Source organism: Lagopus muta, chromosome 28 (genome assembly GCF_023343835.1).
Source record: "Lagopus muta isolate bLagMut1 chromosome 28, bLagMut1 primary, whole genome shotgun sequence".
Classification (NCBI taxonomy): Eukaryota; Metazoa; Chordata; class Aves; order Galliformes; family Phasianidae; genus Lagopus; species Lagopus muta.
In genome coordinates this window covers 3,119,315-3,139,725 of record NC_064460.1, presented here as the reverse complement: position 1 = coordinate 3,139,725, position 20,411 = coordinate 3,119,315, and the positions used below count along the sequence as shown (strand labels likewise).

General features: G+C 64.3%; 3 protein-coding genes across 3 annotated transcripts in view; all 3 read left to right on the top strand.

Moving 5' to 3' along the window:
* Nucleotides 1–25: 25 nt before the first annotated feature.
* PA2G4 (proliferation-associated 2G4) lies at nt 26–10,821 on the top strand. Its single transcript, XM_048928635.1, has 15 exons — nt 26–161; nt 1,704–1,832; nt 2,280–2,385; nt 2,608–2,677; nt 2,861–2,953; nt 3,552–3,615; nt 5,037–5,115; nt 6,151–6,229; nt 6,504–6,637; nt 7,154–7,248; nt 7,592–7,719; nt 8,239–8,292; nt 8,515–10,200; nt 10,518–10,540; nt 10,645–10,821. The coding sequence occupies exons 1-13, from the start codon at nt 74–76 to the stop codon at nt 8,578–8,580; spliced, it is 1,185 nt and encodes a 394-aa protein (XP_048784592.1). The 5' UTR covers nt 26–73; the 3' UTR covers nt 8,581–10,200; nt 10,518–10,540; nt 10,645–10,821.
* ZC3H10 (zinc finger CCCH-type containing 10) lies at nt 10,822–13,247 on the top strand. The gene is given in 5 exon segments (XM_048928634.1): nt 10,822–11,251; nt 11,633–11,921; nt 11,924–12,046; nt 12,048–12,220; nt 12,222–13,247. Coding segments are annotated over 5 exon segments (1,623 nt in total). The 5' UTR covers nt 10,822–10,829; the 3' UTR covers nt 12,838–13,247.
* Nucleotides 13,221–20,411, top strand: part of ESYT1 (extended synaptotagmin 1) — an 8,146-nt gene continuing 955 nt past the window's right edge. Inside the window, 33 exon segments of the mRNA XM_048928388.1 lie at nt 13,221–13,230; nt 13,444–13,841; nt 14,275–14,316; nt 14,601–14,735; nt 14,828–14,901; nt 14,994–15,048; nt 15,050–15,067; nt 15,158–15,247; nt 15,349–15,404; nt 15,486–15,588; nt 15,590–15,610; nt 15,696–15,872; nt 15,957–16,039; nt 16,349–16,397; nt 16,472–16,561; nt 16,637–16,675; nt 16,677–16,730; nt 16,825–16,896; nt 16,977–17,063; nt 17,408–17,419; nt 17,421–17,558; nt 17,683–17,748; nt 17,750–17,815; nt 18,221–18,298; nt 18,300–18,398; nt 18,489–18,571; nt 18,680–18,728; nt 18,825–18,914; nt 19,291–19,386; nt 19,470–19,541; nt 19,636–19,722; nt 20,095–20,232; nt 20,360–20,406. Of these exon segments, the coding sequence (XP_048784345.1) occupies nt 13,221–13,230; nt 13,444–13,841; nt 14,275–14,316; nt 14,601–14,735; nt 14,828–14,901; nt 14,994–15,048; nt 15,050–15,067; nt 15,158–15,247; nt 15,349–15,404; nt 15,486–15,588; nt 15,590–15,610; nt 15,696–15,872; nt 15,957–16,039; nt 16,349–16,397; nt 16,472–16,561; nt 16,637–16,675; nt 16,677–16,730; nt 16,825–16,896; nt 16,977–17,063; nt 17,408–17,419; nt 17,421–17,558; nt 17,683–17,748; nt 17,750–17,815; nt 18,221–18,298; nt 18,300–18,398; nt 18,489–18,571; nt 18,680–18,728; nt 18,825–18,914; nt 19,291–19,386; nt 19,470–19,541; nt 19,636–19,722; nt 20,095–20,232; nt 20,360–20,406 (2,774 nt within the window).

Below are 20,411 nucleotides of genomic sequence, written 5' to 3'. Positions count from 1 at the left end.
CCGGGTTCCTCAGCGCGGCGGCGGCGGCGGGGGGGCGGCAGCGGCGGCGGCGGGCGCGGGGCCGGGTCCGACCATGTCGGGAGAGGAGGAGGCGGCCGAGCTGACCATCGCCGAGGACCTGGTGGTGACCAAGTACAAGATGGGGGGGGACATCGCCAACCGTGAGTGCAGGGCCGCGGGGCTGAGGGGGGCGGGGGGGTCGGGAGGCGGCGTTGGGCCGCGCGGGGCCGCGGTGGGGGGGGGGCGGCGGCGGCCCGGGCACCCGGCGATGGCCGCCTCTGAAGGGCCGGGGGCGGCCGCGCGGATCCCCGGGTGGGGGTTGGGGATCCCCGGTGCCGCCCCCCCTCCCCGTGGTGCCCCTCCGGTTTCCCCGGCCCGGCTCCGCGCGGCGGGCGCTGCCCGCACGTGGCCTCTGCGCCCCACGTGCACCGAGCGGGAGGAGGAGGGGGGGGGGGCAGGGCCCGGCCGTGCTCCACGCGCAGCCCCGTCCCGCCCGATCTCTCCGGTTCCTCCGGGTAGGAACGAGTGCAAGGCTCGGCCACGCGGCCCCGGCGCCCCCCCGCCCCCCGCGCTGAACGTTCCGCTCTTTTGTTCCCGCCCCCCCCCGCCGGGCCGAGGCGCGCTCCCGGGGCCGGGCAGTGCCGGGAACTCCGCCGTGCCCCTCCGCCCCCCGCTTCTGTTTCGTCGTTTCTTTCCGCCGTCTCTTCGCTGTCCCGGTGGAGCTGACAGCCGCTCCCGCGGGCTCTGCACGACCCCGGGCCCTCCCGGTGCTCCTCAGCCCGCGGGATCCTCTCAGGAGGGGCTGGGGGCTCTCGGCCCATGGGGGACGGCGGTGTGGCCCTGCTTAGAGCGCGGCCCCAGGGTGGGACGGGGTCGCTGGGCTGTTGCTGCTGTCCACAACGAACCCGGAGGAGCCGCAGGGGTTTTGAGGCTCTGTGGAGCTGTGCTTTGGGACACAGAGCAGCTCAGAGGGTTCCCTGCTCGGTGCTGCTGCTCTGACAAACCCCAGCTCTCCGTCTGCCCCTGCACAGTGCTTAATGCTTCCTGTTCTCACCTTTCAGTCCCCTGCCATCTACTAAAGCTCTTCTTTATAAGAACATTCCTTCTTATTCTGTCCCTCACCAACGTTTGAGACCCGTGAAAAGATCACGGAAACGATACGAATGTGGTGCTGGGGCAGCCGTGGGCTCCCAGTCCTTCCCCCCATTCTGCAGAGCACGAGGCACCCTGACACCCATCCTGGAGCCCAGCTCTAATTGCAGGCACCAGAATACGGCCCAGTATGGGCGCAGCGCTGCCATGCAGCCACGGTTCTGCAGAGTAAGGGCGGTTTCCTCCTGGTCCCACGCAGCCCGCGGCGCTGCCCCTCTGCTCTTTGATGTGCTGCGCGTCTCCCAAGCAGTTTTCAAACCTGTTCCTGTAGCTCTGAGTGCTCTGGAAGGAATGTGGGAGAGCAGTGTTTCTTCTCAGCTCCTTTGCGTGCCAACCCTCCGTGTGAGGCTGCAGTGCTTCACCTGTGCACATCCCAGCACGCCTTGCTTTGCCCCTGCTTTGGTTCTCAAACAGCAATACGAATTCCAGTGGGTTCTCTGCCTACCTGCAGCTCTCGGTGCAAAGCTGAGTCCAGAACGATGCCCTCTGTCAGAAACAAAGGGGCTCGTGGTGAGTTTGCTGACCTGCTCCGTGTCTGTGCTGCTCTGCAGGGGTCCTGCGTGCCGTGGTCGAAGAGGCGAATTCGGGAGCATCGGTTCTGTGCTTGTGTGAGAAGGGAGACGCCATGATCATGGAGGAGACCGGCAAGATTTTCAAGAAGGAAAAAGAAATGAAAAAAGGTGAGGCCTTTGTCAGCTCTCCAGGCTTTTCCATCTGGAGCGGCAGCAGCGCAGAAGCGACTCGTGCCGCCTGTGCTGTGAGCACCGCCACTGAGCTGGGGCTGCCCTCCCTGCACTCAGAGCTCCTTATATTATAAATACTGGGCAGGCCGCCCTGAGCCGGGCGCTCAGCTGTGGAATCGGGGGACACTTGAGCGGTGTCACCGATTTGCGTTCTGCAGACTCGGGTCCCTTCTGCACTGCTGAGGATCCATTCCTTTGATGGCTGCTGGGGCAGGAGGGCCCACGTGCTGCGCTCCTCGTGCTTGTTCACCAGGGGCTGCTCAGCAGGGCGCCTTCCCTGCTTTACAAAGCTCAAACTCGGTGACGCTCCGCTGGCCGAGCTGCTGCCTGCACTCTGTGTGAGGCTGCCGGACTCCACGGGCTGTTTCTCTTTCTCCTTCGCAGGTATTGCCTTCCCAACGAGTATATCAGTAAATAACTGTGTCTGTCACTTCTCCCCCTTGAAGAGTGACCAAGACTACATCCTCAAAGATGGAGACTTGGTCAAAATGTAAGCGTCTCGGTTGTTTCTCATCAGCTTGCCCTTGGCACCTGGGCTTTGCATTCTAGTCCTGTTTGCCGCGTTAAGTACTTCCTCGGCGTGCTAATTACAGAATGTAACAGCTAATCTAGTCAGGCTTTATTAAATATGCCTGCATCTTCGAATGCTTTGAGGAGTCACACCAGTTTCCCAAGCCGTTCCCGCCTGTAATTAAGGCTCTTTGTGTTGCAGTGACCTGGGAGTCCACGTCGATGGCTTCATAGCGAATGTAGCTCACAGTTTTGTCATAGATGCCTCCAAGGTAGGTTTTCCACGGGGCGGCACTTGAACAAGGGAGGGACCAAAGGACGGAGCACTGCATCCCTCATCTGCATCCCCCGCTCTGGATCTGCATCTCCGCCTGTAGGCAGCCAGGACGGCAGCCCTGCTGATGGGAGGGACGAGGACTCGCTCCCTACCAGCCTTCATTTCTCTGTTCTTTCAGGAAAGCCCCGTGTCGGGCCGTAAAGCCGATGTCATCAAGGCGGCTCATCTCTGCGCCGAGGCCGCGCTGCGTTTGGTAAAGCCTGGAAACCAGGTGAGGGGTGGCGTGAGCGAGTGAGGGGCTGCACAGATGGGCTGTGCTAAAGGAAAGGGCCGTGACACCGCCTGAAGGACGGCCTGTCGGTGGCAATCTGCAGGCAGCTCAGCTCCTTCGCTGGGCGCTGCGTTGGGTGGCAGCCACCCAGATCCCTGCAGGACCCACAGGAGGAGCGGTGCTGCTTTTTCCCTCCTCCCTGGGGCGGCTGTGCCCTGTGTGCCCTGTGAGCTCTGTGCTGCTCACTGATGTCCCCTGCTCTCAGCCCCCCTCGCCCGCTGCTCAGCAGCCGTAGGCGCCGTGCTTCAGCCCCGTGTTGCGTTCCAGTAGCGTCCAGCACTGCTCCCCGTGTTACCACCCATAGGAATTGTGTGTGAAAAGGCACCGTGTGCAGAGCGGGAGGCTGAGCCGACCTCGTGCTCCACATTATTTTTGTTGAGGGGGGATTAAAAATGGAAGCCTGCCACCGTTCCTCCTGTTTGGAGCCGTTAGAGCTCTGCTTGGTTTTATCACCAAACGCTGCCAGGTGAAAATTAACAGTCGTGCTTCTGGCTCGAGTCCTCAACCCTTAACGTGTTTCCATGTGTTCTCCATGCAGAATACACAAGTGACAGACGCGTGGAACAAAATCGCCCACTCGTTTCACTGCACGCCCATTGAAGGTAAGGGCTGGGGAGCAGCTGGTGCAGAGCAGCAATGTTTTCATCACACTCTCAATCCTCAGCTGCCCTATTCAAACTCTGGGGAGCATTTCCTGACTATTGGCCACAGAATCACAGCACGGCTGGGTTGGAAGGGAGCTCGAGGACCACGGAGCTCCGACCCCCCTGTGCCACGCAGGGCCACCAAGCTCCCCGTCCCACAGCAGGGCCCCATCCAGCCTCCAAGCCCTCCAGGGATGGACGGGGCATCGCAGCCCCTCTGGCAGCCGTTCAGCCCCTCGCCGCTCTCACAGCGCAGCGCTTCCCTGACACCCGGCCTCCAGCTGCCCTCCCTCAGCCTCGTTTCCCCTCGTCCTGCTCTCATCTCCCCTCGCACGGAGCTGCCTCCCCTCCTGTCTGCAGGCTCCCTTTAGGCACTGCAGGCTGCACTCAGCTCACCCCCAGCTTCTCTTCTCCAGCTTGTTTGCAATGCAGGCTCCATCGCAAAAGATGCCCACAGATGTTTTTTCCTCCCTTACAACGAGAAACCGATTCCTGTTGTCTTCACAGCGCTGACAACGGCTGGGTGGGGAGGCCTGGGGCAGCTCCTTGTTGAACACTGAGCTCTTGTTTGAGAGCTGGGGGGGCTCAGTGATGCTGCCTTTCTCCTACGAGTGACGGCACTGGTCAGCACAGAGCTGCCTGCTGTTCGCTGCATTTCCTGCAGTGCTGTAAAGCTGGCTCAGTGTCTTTGCTCTCCTTCGCCCAGTCCTGGCACATCAGCTCCTGCTCTTGTGTGGGATGGCTTTGTGGGCCTCCTCAGTGCTGTGCTCCTTTCTCTCATGCCATGAGCTGCAGTGAGGAGGCGGCTGCTCGCGCTGTCAAGGGATTTTGAGCAGCACTGTTTTGGAAACAGCTGAGTGCCGTAATTATGCAGGCAGTGGCAGCAGCTTCAGGCCCCAGCTGATGGAAACAAGCAGAGCTGCTGGAGGGGGGCTCACGCTGTCCACCCTGAGTGGAGACAGAAGTATCTGTGCTGGGCTCCAGTTCGGAGGTGAACCGTAGAGCAGAAAGGAGAATTCAGCCCACAGATGTGCTTGGAGTGCTGTGCAGCTGGGGTGCTGCTGACAGGAGCTGAAGTCTGTGTTAATTTGACACCCAGGTTCTCCTCCAAAATGCGTTCCAAGCTGCTTTGTTAAGCAGCAGCTCCTCCCTGGCTGCTTGCAGCTTCTCCTGCTGAGGAGAGGAAGCATCCCTGAAGTCAGGGAGGGCCTTGGGAGCTCCGTGTCTGCAGCAGAGTGAAGCTGAGGAAGCGCTCACTGTTGGCTCAACAGTTGGCCCCAGCTGAAGGCTGCAGCCCTGAGCGCTGAAGCGTTAACGATGCAGGCCCGTGTAGCTGGTCTGCAGCTCTGAGGTGTTAATGGACCCTTTTATCTCGGCAGGGATGCTGTCACACCAGCTGAAGCAGCACGTGATCGATGGGGAGAAAACAATCATCCAGAACCCTACAGACCAGCAAAAGTGAGCATCGCTCTGTTGCTTTGTGCTGTGTGTGGAGGGAGGGGCTGCGCGTGGCTCCTGGCCCCATTCCTCGCCCTTGGTGTGATGTCGAGCGCGGGTGCAGCAGCTCAGTTTGCACCTCGTGGCCGAGGGCCACCACAGGAGTTTTAGCAAGGAAAACTGCTCCCCGTGCTGCCTCCTGATTGAAGTCTGGCCCAGAAGGGATTCGTGGCCCCACACCTTGGCTGTGTGAACGCGAGCTGCAGCTTCTGTGCCTGGGTTTTGTTCCGAGAAAGAAAGCTTGAAAGTCAGAGGCACGGGACTGCTGGCACCTGCAGGTTCTTGGTTGCCGTCCAGTCTCTCGAAGGAGTCTCCATCAGTGAATTACTGCCTGCGGCCCTGGGGGCTGCCAGCAAAATAAGCAGCGACTGCTGGTCGTGGCAGCGGATGCTCGTTCCCCAGAAGGTGCCAAGGCCTGCTGCTGTCTCACAGAAGCTGCCAGCAGCCCGCAGAGGGTGATTGCTGTCAGTAAGATCTCAGCGTGGTGCTGAGCTGATGGGCAGGACGAGTCTCTGTTCTGTTCCAGCATCTTCTCTCCCTCAGGGATGCAGTCAGGGCCGAGTCTCAGGCTGGGTGTTTGGAGCTCAGGGGGTCGGTGCAGAGCTGGGCCTGCAAGCTCTCAGGTGTAGCGATGAGCCGGGCTGGTGGCCCTCGCTCTGCCTGATGTGACCACAAGTTCCCAGAGCTGCTGAGCATTCCCCATTCGCTGGGGATGGAAGGAGTTTCCTGGGGAGGAATGCCACTGGTTTGTCACTGTTCTCTGCCAGCTTGTTGCTGAGCAGCTCTGGTGCCCGACGTGCAAATCTTCAACTTCCATGCCAGCTTTTGCTCTTCTGCTCGAGGTCCCGGTTGCTTTGTGTGTCACCCTGGCTCTGCTTCGTGCCCATACACCTCCAAGCTAAGCTCAGGGCTCGTTTGAGGAGCAGTGGCTGTAGCCACAAATGTTTTGCCTTCTCTCCTTACCATTCTTTGACTCACCAAACCTCTTTCTTCCAGGAAGGACCACGAAAAAGCAGAATTTGAGGTGCACGAAGTTTACGCCGTTGATGTTCTTGTCAGCAGCGGAGAGGGAAAGGTGAGTCTGGCTCTCTGCTGTTCTGCACGCAGTCAGAGCAGCTTGTTTCCAGCCATCACCCATGAGTGCTGGATCCTTCTACATGCTGAGCCCAGCAGGGAACCTCTCTGCCTTTCTGGGTGCAGGTTTTTCCATCAGAGTTCAGGTGCGCTTTTGCAGCGCCAGAACACAGCAGCTCTGTCTGTAGCTGCCCTGACGCACGCGGGCTGCTGGCTGGTGCTGAGGAAGGGCTGCTCTGCTCCTTCCCTGCTCTCACCTGCGTTTGCATTTTCAGGCAAAGGACGCTGGGCAGAGAACTACAATTTACAAAAGGGACCCCTCCAAACAGTACGGCCTGAAGATGAAAACCTCCCGTGCCTTTTTCAGCGAGGTGGAGAGGCGCTTTGACACCATGCCATTCACTCTCAGGTACTGGCTTTTATTCGTGACCTCCTCTGAGCCTCGGGTGCTTGGCGAGCTTGCAGATCTGATGATGGTCTGCGCAGAGGCGGAGGCAGCCTTGCTGCTTTCTGTTGCGTTTGCTGTATTTGAGCCCTGGGGTGGGTGGAGGAAGGAAGTTGCAGGCTTAAGCTGGAATCCCAGGCACAGATGAGGACAGGAGAATCTCCTGTGCCTTTGTGGCAGGTGAGGAGCCTGGAGTTGTGGTTAAAATAAAATAGCACCAGCTTGCAGCACGAAGACAGGAGGCAGATCCAAACAGTTTTTGTAGGCGCTTGCTCTGAGAAGGAAACCTTTCCATCCTTAAAGCCACTTGTCCTCTCTGCTCTCTGAAGGCAGTGGTTCCTGCAGCAGTTCCCTGTTCTGACAGCAGCACTGCTGGGCAAGAGGGATGTAAAGCAAACAAAGTCCCCAGCCTGAGCCCAGGGGCGGCTCTGAAGCCTGAGGGGCGGAATCTGCTCAGCTGTGGCTCCCATTCTTCTGCAGGGCGTTTGAAGATGAGAAGAAGGCCAGGATGGGGGTGGTGGAATGCGCCAAACATGAGCTGCTCCAGCCCTTCAACGTGCTCTACGAAAAGGAAGGTGAGTGCAGCCGGGGGGAGGCTGGGAGCTGGATGTGGGCTGGTGCCCAGCGCCTCCCCAGCCTCACGCTGCTGCTGTTTTGATGCCAGAGATGCTTTGAGGGCCCCGGCTTCCACCCTCCAGGACACTCGACTGCCTGGTGGCTTCTGGGCCTTGTTTCAGATTTGTTCCAGTGCTTAGTTGAGATTTCTCACAGAGTAATTCCCCAGACAGGAGAGACTGAAGGTTGAAGGCCTCTGGTTTGCTTAGCAGGGGGCTCCCAAGGGTGGTTTACAGCGGTGACTGGAGACGGCACAGGAGCTGGAATTGCTGTGGTGCAGTAATGCCTGTTTCTGCTTTGCAGGAGAGTTTGTTGCACAGTTCAAATTCACAGTGCTTTTAATGCCTAACGGTCCTATGAGGATAACCAGCGGCCCCTTCGAACCTGAGCTCTACAAGTCGGAGTTTGAGGTGCAAGATGGAGAGCTGAAGGTTGGTGCAAAAAGAAAGAACACAACAGGTGTCGCACGCGGCGCCCTTTGCTCGTTGTGCTTGGGGTGAAGGGGAGTAAAACCCAGAAGCCTGCTTTGAGGCAGGAGCTTAAAAAGCAAAAGCTCAGCCCTGACAGCCGAATTTCCTGCACACCCAAGGACAGCAGCCGGTCATGGTGCAAGTCAGTGGCTCCCTGTAATCCTGCAGCCCCAAGAATGTACTTTAGACCAGGCTGGGCTCCTGTTTCCTGCATCAAACCCCAGATTTTGCTCGCGATAGCAGCACCCAGCCCTGTCCTCGAGTGGCTGAGAAGCTTGGACAGCTGGCCTCAAGGCCTCGTGCCGCAGCCGAGCGCGATGCTGTGGCATTCTCCATCTGTCACTGTGCCCATTAGGACTTACTGCCATTCCTCTAGCGGCTGGCAGAGCTCATTCTGCTTTAAAGGCATTTCCTTTCATCTTCTGTCAAAAAAAAAAGAGCACGGCTTTCTAGCTTCTTATGTTTCCTTCCTGTCCGTAGGCCCTTCTACAAAGTTCTGCAAGCCGGAAGACCCAGAAAAAGAAGAAAAAGAAGGTAATTGAGTCACGTTTTGGGAGGATTTGGCACGGCTCTCGTGGCCAGCAGTGCCCAGGCGTAACCCAGTTCTGCACGGCTGTGTTTTGGGCTCGCTTCAGTGCAGCACTTCAGCAGTGCCGGTGTCCCCGCGCTGTGGGGAGCGCAGGGTCCTCTTCCCTCAGGGCCTTTGTGTGCTGTGGGGTCCCTGCCCTGAGCGTGGCTGTGGCTTTGTTTCCACAGGCCTCCAAGAATGCAGAGAATGCCACCACGGGAGAGACGGCGGAGGAGAACGAGGCCGGAGACTGAGCAGCTCCTGCTGCTCCCCCAGCACCCGGCTCTCACACACACACACAAAACCCCCCAGACAAACAACCAGAAACAAAATCCAGCGCTGTTTGTCTCTTACAACCAAACGGCAAACGGCCCGATGTCCCACTGCCTACAAGCAGCTCCTATTGATTTTGCCAAGGAGGGAGGATTCTCTCTGCCACTTCAGACTACTTAAAAAAGAAAGCAGAAAAAATAAAATCAGGAGTAAAAGCTAGTCTATATCTTTCTAACCTTTTATACTACTCATACTTGTTAAAGAGGTGAACAACAAAGCCATTCCCAGTGAGAGGGAGCGTGCAGAGCTGCCTGCTTTCTTCCTCCTCGTTTTGGTTTTAAATTTTCCCTTTACAGATTTTCTTGGAGGAAAAAAAGCTGATAATGCCCTCAGAAAAGCGATCTGTGCTTGTGATCTGCCCACAGAGCTGGCAGCTCCTCCCGGCCGTGCAGGATCTCTGTCCGTTACCTCGAGGCAGAGCATTTCTCACTCTTTTAACCTTTAGATTGTACGTTTATCATTGGGAAAAACAGCAAATTCGGTGTCCCCGGTGAGACCGTAGGCCGTCCCGTCTCCTGCGCCCTGTCTCTGCCTTGGTTTACCTATAAACACTCTATTTTTAAACAGATTGCTGTGGTGAGCTTGTTTTTAAATCCAACGCCCGAGGAAGCAGGCGGTGCCCGGCGCCGCTCGGACGGCAGGCAGCTGCTGCGCACCGTGCTGCTGGGCTCGCCTGTTCCAACATTGGGAGCGGTGGCGATGCTCCAGCCGCTGGATGCAGGCTGAGAGTAGCCGGGGGCACCGCTCTCGTACAGCAAGCCTTTTCCGAGGGGAAAAAAAGCCACCAACAGACGTCGAGTTCAGTGCGGTTGGACGCGGACGGCTCTTCCTTTCCTTCGCGGCCGCCCAGCCGCTCACCTGCGGCCCAACTCGGGCGGAGCGCCGCAGGTCCCGCAGGCAGCGCCCCGTGCTGCGGCCCGGACGCAGCCGCCGTCGAGGCGAACGGCGCGACGCCGCGCTCGGCCCCGGGGCGCCTGGGTGTTTTTAAGCAATATTCTGTCCGTGCAGAGCTGCTCCCCCCGCGGATTGTAAACCACTGAGACTTGCTGCAGGTTTATTTAATTTCCGATTTCTACGTGCTGTACCTCTTGATACAAGAAACAGAAAACCCGCTTAAGATTTTGAAAAGCGAAAGCTCCCGAGAAGAACTCTGTAACCGACGCTGTTTTCCAAATAAAGCTGACTCGTGGCACCTCTTTGCACGGAGACGTGGCTCTGCTCATTGGGGCGGGGGGCTTCGGTGCGCCGCGCCCCGGGCCGGGAAGGGCAGCGCTGTGCAAAATGGCGGCCGGGCTCGGGACTACAACTCCCGGCATGCCGCGGGGAGGGGCGACTACGGCTCCCGGCATGACGTGCGCGGAGAGGGCGCGGCCGCAGGCTCGGCCCTATAAATAGGCCGCGGCGGGCGGCACTGTTCCTCTCGGCCGCTGCTGCCGCCATTTTGACGGCTGCTGGTGGCCGCCGCCATCCGCTTCCATCCGCCGCCAGCGGCGCCGCACCGAGACTAAGCGCGGCGCGAGCGCGCCGCCATGAGGGCCAAGGTGAGCGGCGGGGGAAGACGGATGGCGCCCGGAAACGATCCGCGTCCCCAGCGGCGGCCGGGCCTGGAGAGGCCTACGCGGGGCCGGGGCTGCGGGCACCGAGAGTGTGGGGAGCTCCCCATGGGGCCGTAGAACAGGAGCCGGGGGTCCGGCGGTGCGCGGGGCACAGCGGGGGCTGCGGGGCGGGGCCGGGGAGTGAGCTGAGGCCGCGGGGATGCCGGCACGGAGCGGGCAGCGGGGACTCTCAGTGGAAACGGGCTGTGACGCGGGGCCGCCGCGGGCCGCATCACTCACCCGCTGCTCTTCTCCCTCTGCAGTGGCGCAAGAAGCGAATGCGCAGGTACGTGTGAACGCTGCCCGCGGGACCGCGGCCGGAGCCGGGAGCGGCGGCCGCTCCAAGGCTGTCGGCGCGGTCCCGGGCTGTGACGCCGCTCTGTCCTTTAGGCTGAAGCGCAAGAGGAGGAAGATGCGACAGAGGTCCAAGTAGTGCTGGGACCGGACCGTGCCGCGCGTGGAGGAGCGAGGAGCCGTCCCAGCGCCGCGGGGCCGTGGTGGGGTCCCGTCCCGCCGCACCGGGCCGGGCTCTGTAGCGCCGCCAATAAAGTTGGAGATGTTTTCGGACGCCTTTAATGCTTTGCTCGGGGCTGCGGCCCAGCGCGGTGCCCGCGGAGCGCCGGTTGGGAGGGAGCTGCACCGGGACGAGCAGCGGGCCGGGGGAGGGACAGCTCAGCTCGCGTCTCCGAGACGCGGGGCTGCAGCTGCGGGGGCAGCGGGCTGTTCCGTGCCGGTACCGGGGTGGGCCCGGGGCGGTGCAGGGAACCCGTGGGGCTGAGGCTTTCGGCGGGTCGCGGCTGCGGCGGCGCGCTCTTATGACGTCACGAACCCGGAAGAAGCGCTCCGACCGTGCGCGCGTGACGCGGGGAGGAAGTGGGCAGTTTCTTCCGGGGTGCCCCGGAAGCAGCATAGAGCACTTCCTGCCCGGCGCAGAGCGGCGGCCGGAAGGGACCGCTCATTGTTGGCACTGGAGAACTCGCGAGGAGGCCGCGAGCGGGTGAGTGCGGGGCTGCGGAGGGCGCGGGAGGGCGCGGGAGGCCGCGGCGGGCCGGGCCGAGCTGGGCCGGGGCCACGGGATCGGTCACATCCGCTCCGTCCCGCTCCAGGCCGGGCCCCGCCGCAGGCCACACCGTCGGGCCTTTCCCGGGCCTGCGGACGGTTCCTATGGAGATCTCGCGGGGGCGGTGCTCTCCCTTCCCTCGTCCGCAGCGCTCGCGACCCGGCCCGGCTGCTGTGGGGCCGTCTCGGGCTCTGTGGGCCCCGCGCCTCCGAGCTCCGACTGCGGGCCCGGGCCGCCCCTCACCCGCGGCCGCGCTCCCCGGTATCTCCGCGTTCCGGGCCCGGTTCCTCACCCTCGCCGCTCTCCTTCCTTTTGCAGCGCCCCCGCGGCGGCAAAGATGCCCGACCGGGACGGCTACAGCAACAGCGGTGGTGATGAGGCGGGTGCTGACGCCGATGATATCTGCCGCGATTTCCTGCGCAACGTCTGCAAGCGGGGGAAGCGCTGCCGCTTCCGGCACCCTGACATCAGCGAGGTGACCAACCTGGGTGTGCGCAAGAACGAATTCATCTTCTGCCACGACTTCCAGAACAAGGAATGCGTGCGCCTCAACTGCCGCTTCATCCACGGCACCAAGGAGGATGAGGACTGCTACAAGAAGACGGGGCGAGCTGCCCCCCGCGCCTGCGGCAGAAGGTGGCGGCAGGACTCGGCCTCTCACCCGCTGACCTGCCCAACAGCAAGGAGGAGGTGCCCATCTGCAGGGACTTCTTGAAGGGTGACTGTCAGCGGGGGTGCCAAGTGTAAGTTCCAGCACCTGCAGCGGGACTACGAGTACGAGGCGCGGGGCATGGCCTCCCGGGAGCCGGGAATGGTGGCCGCTGTGCGCCGCTACGACCCCTATGATGCCATATATGACGGCGACCGCTACGACGACCACGAGCCCCTGCTGAAGCGGGCGGCGGGTGGACGGGCTGTCCTTTGAGACCTACGAGTACAGCTTCGCCAACCCGCGGACAGTGGAGTACCGGCTGCTGGAAGAGGAGAACATCATGCTGCGGAAGCGCGTGGAGGACCTCAAGAAGCAGGTGAACAACCTGATGGCGACCAACGAGGTGCTCTTGGAGCAGAACGCCCAGTTCCGCAACCAGGCCAAGGTGATGACGCTGAGCTCCACGGCCACGGCCACCGAGCAGACTCTGGCCCCCACCGTGGGCACCGTCACCAATTACAACCACAGCATCGCGCAGACCCACACCACGCTCAGCAGCCAGGCCTTGCAGCCCCGGCCCGTCTCCCAGCAGGATTTGGTGGCGCCTGCCGGCGCCCAGGCGGCACCCCCGGCCAACGCCGCTCCCCCCATGAACCCCGAAATCACCCCTCTCTCGGCCGCCCTGGCACAGACCATTGCCCAGGGCATGGCTCCCCCAGTCTCCATGGCCCCGGTGGCCGTTTCGGTGGCTCCGGTGGCCGTGTCGATGGCGCAGCCGCTGGGAGGCATCACCATGAGCCACGCCACCACCCCGATGGTGACGTACCCCATTGCCTCGCAGAGCATGCGGATAACGGCCATGCCACACTGACGGCCCCCCGCCCCTGCCCACACCTTTGCCTCCGACTTCGGGGGCTGAGCGATGCAGAACTGAGGAACCCTCAGGAGCCCTCGGGACCTTCGCATCCTGGCTGGGGATGGAGGAAGGGGCTTCTCCTCCTGGCCTCGAGCCGTGTGGCGGTGGGTTCAGGGATGAGGGATGAATGGTGTGGGGGCAGCCGGTGCCTCCACCCTCTCTGCAGCCCCTGGCATGGGACGGGGAAAACCCTGGGACAGAAGGACAAGCTGCAGGAACTTTTTCTGGCTCAATCTTGGGGCTGTGCCCGGAGGGGGGCGGGGGGGGGCAGCACCAGGACCCTCAGCGCAGCTCCCCCCCCTCCGCGTTCCGTGTAACGTTTTCAGCCATTAAACGCAATGACTCCAGGTGGCGTCCCACCACGTGCCGGTGCCCGCAGCGTCCCGCGGGCTCAACGGCGCCGGGTTGGTCCCGACGGAGCGGGGCGGGAGGGGCCGTGAGATCCGGGGGGGGGAGGTTGAGGAGGGGGGGCGGGGGGGGGAAGCATCGGCCGCTCCTAAAAAGGCCAAACCGCGTGGGCGCGGGGGCCGCGCCGATGGCCACGCCTCTCCTCGCCCCCAGCCAATGGGCAGCGAGGGGGCGTGGCTCGGCGCCGCGCGGCTACGCCCGGGGCGTGGCCGGGCGGAGGGGGCGTGGCCGAGCCCTCGGGGTGGGCGGGGGCCGGCGGCGCGGAGCGGAGAAGCGCGCCGGGATGGAGCGGCGCGGCGCGGGGGGCAGCGGCGGCGGCGGCCGTGGGGCGGCGGCTGCTTTGGGCGCTGCCCGCCTACGCCGCGGGGCTGCTGGGGCTGGGCGCGGGCGCGCTGCTGCTGGCGTTGGCGCTTTACGCGGGATGGAGGCGGCGGCGGCGCGCCCGGCAGCGCGCGTTCAGCCTGGCCGCGCGCCTGCATAGCGACGAGGAAGCGGCCGTGCGCTCCGCCGCCGCGGGGCTGGGAGCGGCCCGCGGGGAACTGCCGGCGTGGGTAAGCGGTGCCCGGGGGGGGATCGACGCACCCCGCCACGGCCGCTCTCGGCTCGGGCTCCCCGCCGCATTGCAGCTCCCCCCCCCCGCACCGCTCCGCAATGAGGTGAAGCCGGGGGGGGCCCCTCCTGTTGGAGCCCGGGGCTTCCGGCCGCGCCCTGGATCGCTGCGCCCGGGGGGGGTCGTTTCCTGCCTGGGCCACCCTGCGTGGGGGGGGAGCGAAAGTGACGGCCCGGTGCCCCCCCCAGCTCGGGCCCCTCGTGTGGCGCTGCCAGATGTCGGTCACAGCTGCGCGGCTCCACCGGCCCGGCTGTCCGCGGGGGGGGGGGGGGGGGGGGAAGCCGAGGCTGCTCGGGGCTGCGGGGGTCGGGCGGCGGTGGGCGGGGCTGCAGGCGCCCATCCTGAGGCCTCGTGACGCCCCCCCCACCCCGCAGGTGAACTTTCCAGATGTGGAGAGGGCAGAATGGCTGAACAAGGTGAGGAGTCCAACCGTCTGTCCGTCCGCCAGCCCCTGCATCCTTCTGTCCATCCGCCTTTTCCACTGTCTGCCCACCCATCGCTCCGTCCATCCCACTGTCCGTCCGTCCAGCTCTCTCAGTCTGCTTGTCCGTCTCTCTCCCTGCTCATTCTCTCTGTCCGTCCATCCCTGACCCATCCATCCACCCACCCGCTTCCCTGCCCATTCTCCCCCCATCCCTCTCTCCGTCCGTCCCTCTGTCCGCTCATCCTTCCCTCTGTCTGTCTGTCCGTCCCGCTGCAGATCCTGGCACAGACGTGGCCGTTCTTTGGGCGCTACATGGAGAAGCTGTTGGTGGAGAGCATCGCGCCCTCCATCCGCGCCTCCAACACCCACCTGCAGACCTTCACCTTCACCAGGGTGGACATGGGCGAGAAGGTACCTCCCCCCAGAGCCCCCCCCGGGGGTCGCCCCACTCCCACTCTGTGTCCCACTCTCAGTGCCCCCCCTCCTCACTGCTGTCCCCACAGCCTCTCCGTGTGCTGGGGGTCCGGGCACATCCTGGTACCCACAAGCAGCAGATCCTGCTGGACCTCAACATCAGGTGAGCGGCTGACCCCCCCCCCACACGCACACACCTCCGGGGGGGTCCCGCTATGGCCAGACCCCCCCCCGGCAGCATCCCCTCCCCCACAGCTACGTGGGTGATGTGCAGATCGACGTGGAGGTGAAGAAGTTCTTCTGCAAGGCGGGGGGTGAAGGGCATGCAGGTGAGGGGGGGGGCAGCCCTGGGGGCGCATTGTGAGGGGGGGGGGGCAGCGCTGAGAGGTGCCCCCCCCCCCCCAATCCCCTCCTCCCAGCTCCACGGGACGCTGCGGGTCATCCTGGAGCCGCTGCTGGGCGATGTGCCCATCGTGGGGGCCCTCACCATGTTCTTCATCCGGCGCCCAGTGAGTGCCCTCCTTGCGCCCCCCACCCCAATATGGACCCCCCCCACATCTCTGACCACCCCCCCCCATCTCTCTCATCCCCCCCACCCCCCCACCCCCAGACTTTGGACATCAACTGGACGGGGATGACCAACCTGCTGGACATCCCAGGGCTCAGGTGAGCCCCATAGCACGCGGGGGGCTCTCAGCCCCACAGGACCACACTGACGCCCCCCCCGCGTCCCCCCCCCCCCCCCAGCTCCATGTCGGACACGATGATCATGGACACCATCTCCTCCTACCTGGTGCTGCCCAACCGCCTCCTGGTGCCGCTGGTGCCCAACCTGCACGACGTCGCCCGGCCTGCGCTGCCCCCTCCCCAGGGTATGGGGGGGACGGGGGGGGCACGGAGCGCAGATTCAAGGTGCGCAGACCCCATCTGACCCCCCCCTCTCCCCCCCATCTGCAGGGTGTGGTGCGCGTGCATCTGTTTGGAGCGCGGGAGCTGCGCAGCAAGGATCGCTTCATGGGGGGGTTGGTGGAGGGGAAGTCGGACCCCTACGCGGTGCTGCGCGTGGGCACGCAGGTGGCGAGCAGCCGTGTGGTGCACAGCGAGCTCAGCCCCACCTGGGACGAGGTGTATGAGGTGGGCATCCCTGGGACCCCCCCGCACCCCCCCGGGACCCCCGTCCTGGTGGCTGGTGGGCACCGCGCTGAACCCCTCCTGCAGTTCATCGTGCACGAGGTGCCGGGGCAGGAGATCGAGGTGGAGCTCTTTGATAAAGACCCCGACCAGGACGACCTGCTGGGCAGGTGGGGGTCACAGCTCCGGGGGGGGGGGGCATCGGGGGTCACAGCTGCTGGGGGGCATCGAGGCCACAGCCCCCCGGCTGGGAGCATTGGCGTCACAGCCCTCATAGGAGAACATTGGGGTCACGGTCCCCAGGGGGGGCATTGGGGTTAGTGCCCCTATATGGGAACGTTGGGGGTCACAGCCCCACGGGGGGGGGGACGACGGACAGACACATCAGGGTCAGAGCCCCCCTGTCGCATCACAGCCCCCATGTGGGAACACTGGGGTCGCAGCCCCCAAGCTGACAACTGACCCCCCCCCCCCCCCAGGATGAAGCTGGACTTTGGGGAGGTGCTGAAGGCTCGGGTGCTGGAGGAGGTGAGGTGGGGGCTGGGGGGGGGGGGGTGAGGGGGAAAAGGGGGGGGCTGTGCTGACCCCCGCTGTCTCCACAGTGGTTCCCACTGCAGGATGGAGGCAGGGGGCGGCTGCACCTGCGCTTGGAGTGGCTGACGTTGCTGCCTGATGCCTCCAAGCTGGAGCAGGTGAGGGGCTGATGGGGGGCGGGGGGGGGGCAGGGGGGGCTCCGTCCCGCTCAATTCCCCCCCCATCGCCTTCAGGTTCTGCAGAAGAACCGCACGATTCCATCCAACCCCGACCCCCCCATCAGCCGCCATCCTGGTGGTTTACCTGGACCGCGCCGAGGAGCTGCCGGTAAGGGGGGGGTCCTGGGAATGGGGGGGGTGGGCAGAGAGGGGGGCGCCTGCAGCCCCCGACCCCCCCAACCCCCCCCCATCTTTCTGCTCAGGTGAAGAAACCTGGGAAGGAGCCCAACCCGGTGGTGCAGGTGTCTGTGCAGGATGTGACCCGAGAGAGCAAGGTGGGGGGGGGGGGGGGGCACAGCGGTGCCTGGGGGGCGCAGGGGGGGCTGCTCTCATCGCTGCCCCCCACCCCCCATAGGTGGTGTACGGCACCCGGCACCCGGTGTGGGAGGACGCCTTCCGCTTCTTCCTGCACGACCCTGCACACCAGGACCTGGACATCCAGGCAAGACCCCCCCCTCCAGCCCCACACGCATTGCCCCCCCCCACCATCTGCACCCCTGGAACAAATCCCCCCCCATATCCCCTCTGTGCCCCCATCCTCCGTATTTCCCCCCGCAGTTCCTCCATACCCCGCTGTGCTCCCATATCCCCCGTGCCCCCCATTTTCTCCCATGGTTCCCCATTCCCTTCCACAGCCCCCCTGTGCCCCATAACCCCCCCCATTCTCCCCCATTCCTTCTGCAGCCCCATATTTCTCCCTGTTCCCAGCCGGATCCCCACGAGCCCCCATACCCCATTTCCCCCCATACCCCTCTTCACCCCCATGACCCCCCCCCGTGCCCCCAGGTGAAGGATGACCCCCCGGCAGACCCCCCTGGGCTCTCTCTCCCTGCCCCTCTCTCGGTTGCTCTCTGCCCCAGAGCTGACCCTGCAGGAGCCCTTTGCACTGCAGCACGCAGCGCCCAACAGCCGCCTGCACCTCACCCTGGTGCTGCGGGTGAGTGTGGGGCTGGGGGGGGGGTTGGGGGGGGCTCAGGGACCCCACAGCCGCCTGCACATCATCTTGCTGCTGTGGGTGAATGTGGGGCTGGGGAAACACAGCTGACCCACCTCGTGTGCAGGTGCTGTACTTTGATGGCCCTGAGGTTGGTCCCCCCCCACCGACCCCCCCTGGGCAGTTGGAGGCCCCCCCCTGGTACCAGCGGCGCACGCAGACCCAGCAAAGCCAACCCAGACCCCCAGTTTGGGACCGAGGTGTGGAGAGAATGGGGGGGGGTTTAGGGGTCAGGATGGAGCTCAGTGGCGGGGGGGCTCCTGAGGGGGGGGGTCGGGATGCTGTTGGGGCTGGGGGCCTTAGGATGGGGTCCTGGGGAGCGGGGCTGGGGGGTCCCAGGGGTGGGATAAGGATGGAACTCAGGCTGGGGGTTCTGGGTTTTGGGTTCTCAGGTCAGGATTGGGGGGGGGGGGGGGCATTTGGAGGATAAAGATGAAGCTCGGGGGTGGGGGTCGTTGGGGGGGGGTGAGGAAGGATGGAGTTGGGGCTGGGAGCCCTGGGCTCTGGGATGGGATCCTGGCACTGCACTGGGGTCGGGATTGGGGTCAGAGATGGGAGGGGGGCACACAGCAGGACTTCTCCCCCCCCCCCCCGAAATTCCCCAGGCTGTGCTGCGCATCCACCTCCTGGAAGCGGAGGACCTGATTGCCAAGGACAACTTCCTGGGGGGGCTGATGAGGGGCCCGCTCCGACCCCTATGCGGCCGTGAGGGCAGGGGGGCGGCTGTTCCGCAGCCGAGTCGTCCGGGAGGAGCTGAACCCCCGCTGGAATGAGATCTACGAGGTACAAAGGGGGGGGGGGCGGCATCACCCCCTCCCCAGCCCCCCAGGTTGTGGGGCGGAACCCCGTGATGACCCCCGTTCCCCCCCCAAGGTGGTGGTGGACGACATCCCTGGGCAGGACGTGGAGTTTGAGCTCTTTGATAAGGATGTGGACAAGGATGATTTCCTGGGCCGGTGGGTGTAAAGGGGGGGGGGGGGGGGGGCTTTTTTTTGGGGGGGGGGGGGGGGGCGGGTGGGGAGCAGTGGGGAGAAACCCCCAACCCAAACCTCTGCCTCCTCCAGGTGCAAAGTGCCGCTCAGGCGGGTGCTGAGCTGCGGATTCGTGGATGAGGTAAAAGGGGGGGGCTGTGTGCTGGGGGGGGGGGGGCTTCACACCGTGGGGGTCTCATCCTCCCCCCCCCCCCCCCCTGTTGTTGCCCCCCCCCAGTGGCTGCCCTTGGAGGAGGTGCGCTCCGGGCGCCTGCATGTGAGGTTGGAGAGGCTGCAGCCCCAGCCCAGCGCTGCACTGCTGGAGCAGGTTTGGGAGGGGGGGGGTCTGGGGGGGGGGTGGTCGAGATGGGGGGTCCTGGGCTGCCCCATCCCATCACCTCCATGTGCCCATCTCTGTCATCGTCCCCATCATCATCATCCCTGGGTGTCTCTTCCCCATTGCATCCCCCTGTGTTTCCCCCCCCCCATTTATTCCCCACCCCGGATCCCCCCAATACCCCCCATGCACCCCTTATGTCCTCCCCCATGCCCCCCCATGTGTCCCCACCTTCCACCTGCACATTTCTTCCACCATCACCCCCCAGCCCTCACCAGCATCCCCCCCCCCCCCCCCCCCCAACCATCCTTCTCACCCCTTCCCTGGCCCTTTCGGCCCCCTCTGCCCCCCCTCTGCCCCCCCCCAGGTTCTGCACACCAACAGCCTCCTGCAGCCCTCCCGTGGGGAGGAACTCTCAGCCGCGCTCCTCTCCGTATTCCTGGACCGCGCTGCAGAGCTCCCGGTGAGCCCCCCGACCCCCCCATGCCGTGCCCCCCCCCGCGCCCCCTGACCCCCCCCATACCTGACCCCCATGCTGTGTCCCAGCTCCGGAAAGGCTCCAAGCCCCCCGCTGCCTTCGCCGCCCTGTCAGTGCGTGACGTCTCCTTTAAGACCAAGGTGGGACAGCGGGATGAGGGGTGGGTTTCTTTTTTTTGAAGGGGGGGGGGGGGGCACAGAGGGTGGGGGGGGCTCACCATGGCTTCACCCCCAGACCTGCGCCCCGAGCACAGAGCCGGTGTGGGATGAAGGCTTCTCCTTCCTCATCAAACGGCCGCAGGGGGAGGCGCTGGAGCTGAAGGTCCTGGAGGGGGGGGGGGGTGGGGGGCTGCCTTATGGGAGGGGGGGTTCTCTGTGAGGGGGGCTGCTCAATAGGGGGCTGCCTGATGGGTAGTGGTCCTTGTGGGGTTTGCCTTATGGGGGTTCTGCCCTATGGGGAAGGAGGGGGGGTTCCCTATGGGGGGGGGGGGAGGGATCCCCTATGGGGTTTGATTGGAGGAGGAGGGCTGCCCTAGGGGGGAGTTTCGCTATGGGGGGCTGCTATGGGGGTGGGCGGCCCGATGGGGGGGGGGGGGCTGATCTATGGGGGCTGCCCTATGATGGAGGTGGGGGCTCCCTGTGGGGTACTGCCCTATGGGGCCGCCCCACGCCTTGCTGCCCGTTGCCCCCCCAGGTGCAGGACGGGGGGGGGCAGGCGCTGGGCGCTCTCAGCCTCCCCCTGTCCCAACTGCTGGCAGCTGAGGCGCTGACCCTGGACACGTGGCTGCCACTGACCGGGGGGGGGCAGGTGCTGCTGCGGGCGCAGATGGGGGTGAGTGCACTTCTTGGGGGGGGGGAGAGTGGGATTGAACCCCCGGGGGTGAGTGCACTTCTTGGGGGGGGGGGGAGTGGGATTGAAGCCCCCCCCATCCCTCTTATGTTCCCCCCCCCCTCCCCAGATCCTGGTGTCGCAGCACTCGGGGGTGGCACCCAGCGGTGACCCCGTGCCGG

Excerpts from the sequence above, each read along its gene's own strand:
- PA2G4 (XM_048928635.1), top strand. The coding sequence starts at position 74 with ATGTCGGGAGAGGAGGAGGCGGCCGAGCTGACCATCGCCGAGGACCTG. Across the intron at positions 2,386-2,607 it reads GATGGAGACTTGGTCAAAAT|TGACCTGGGAGTCCACGTCG; the intron begins GTAAGCGTCTCG and ends TTTGTGTTGCAG. Across the intron at positions 3,616-5,036 it reads TCACTGCACGCCCATTGAAG|GGATGCTGTCACACCAGCTG; the intron begins GTAAGGGCTGGG and ends TTATCTCGGCAG.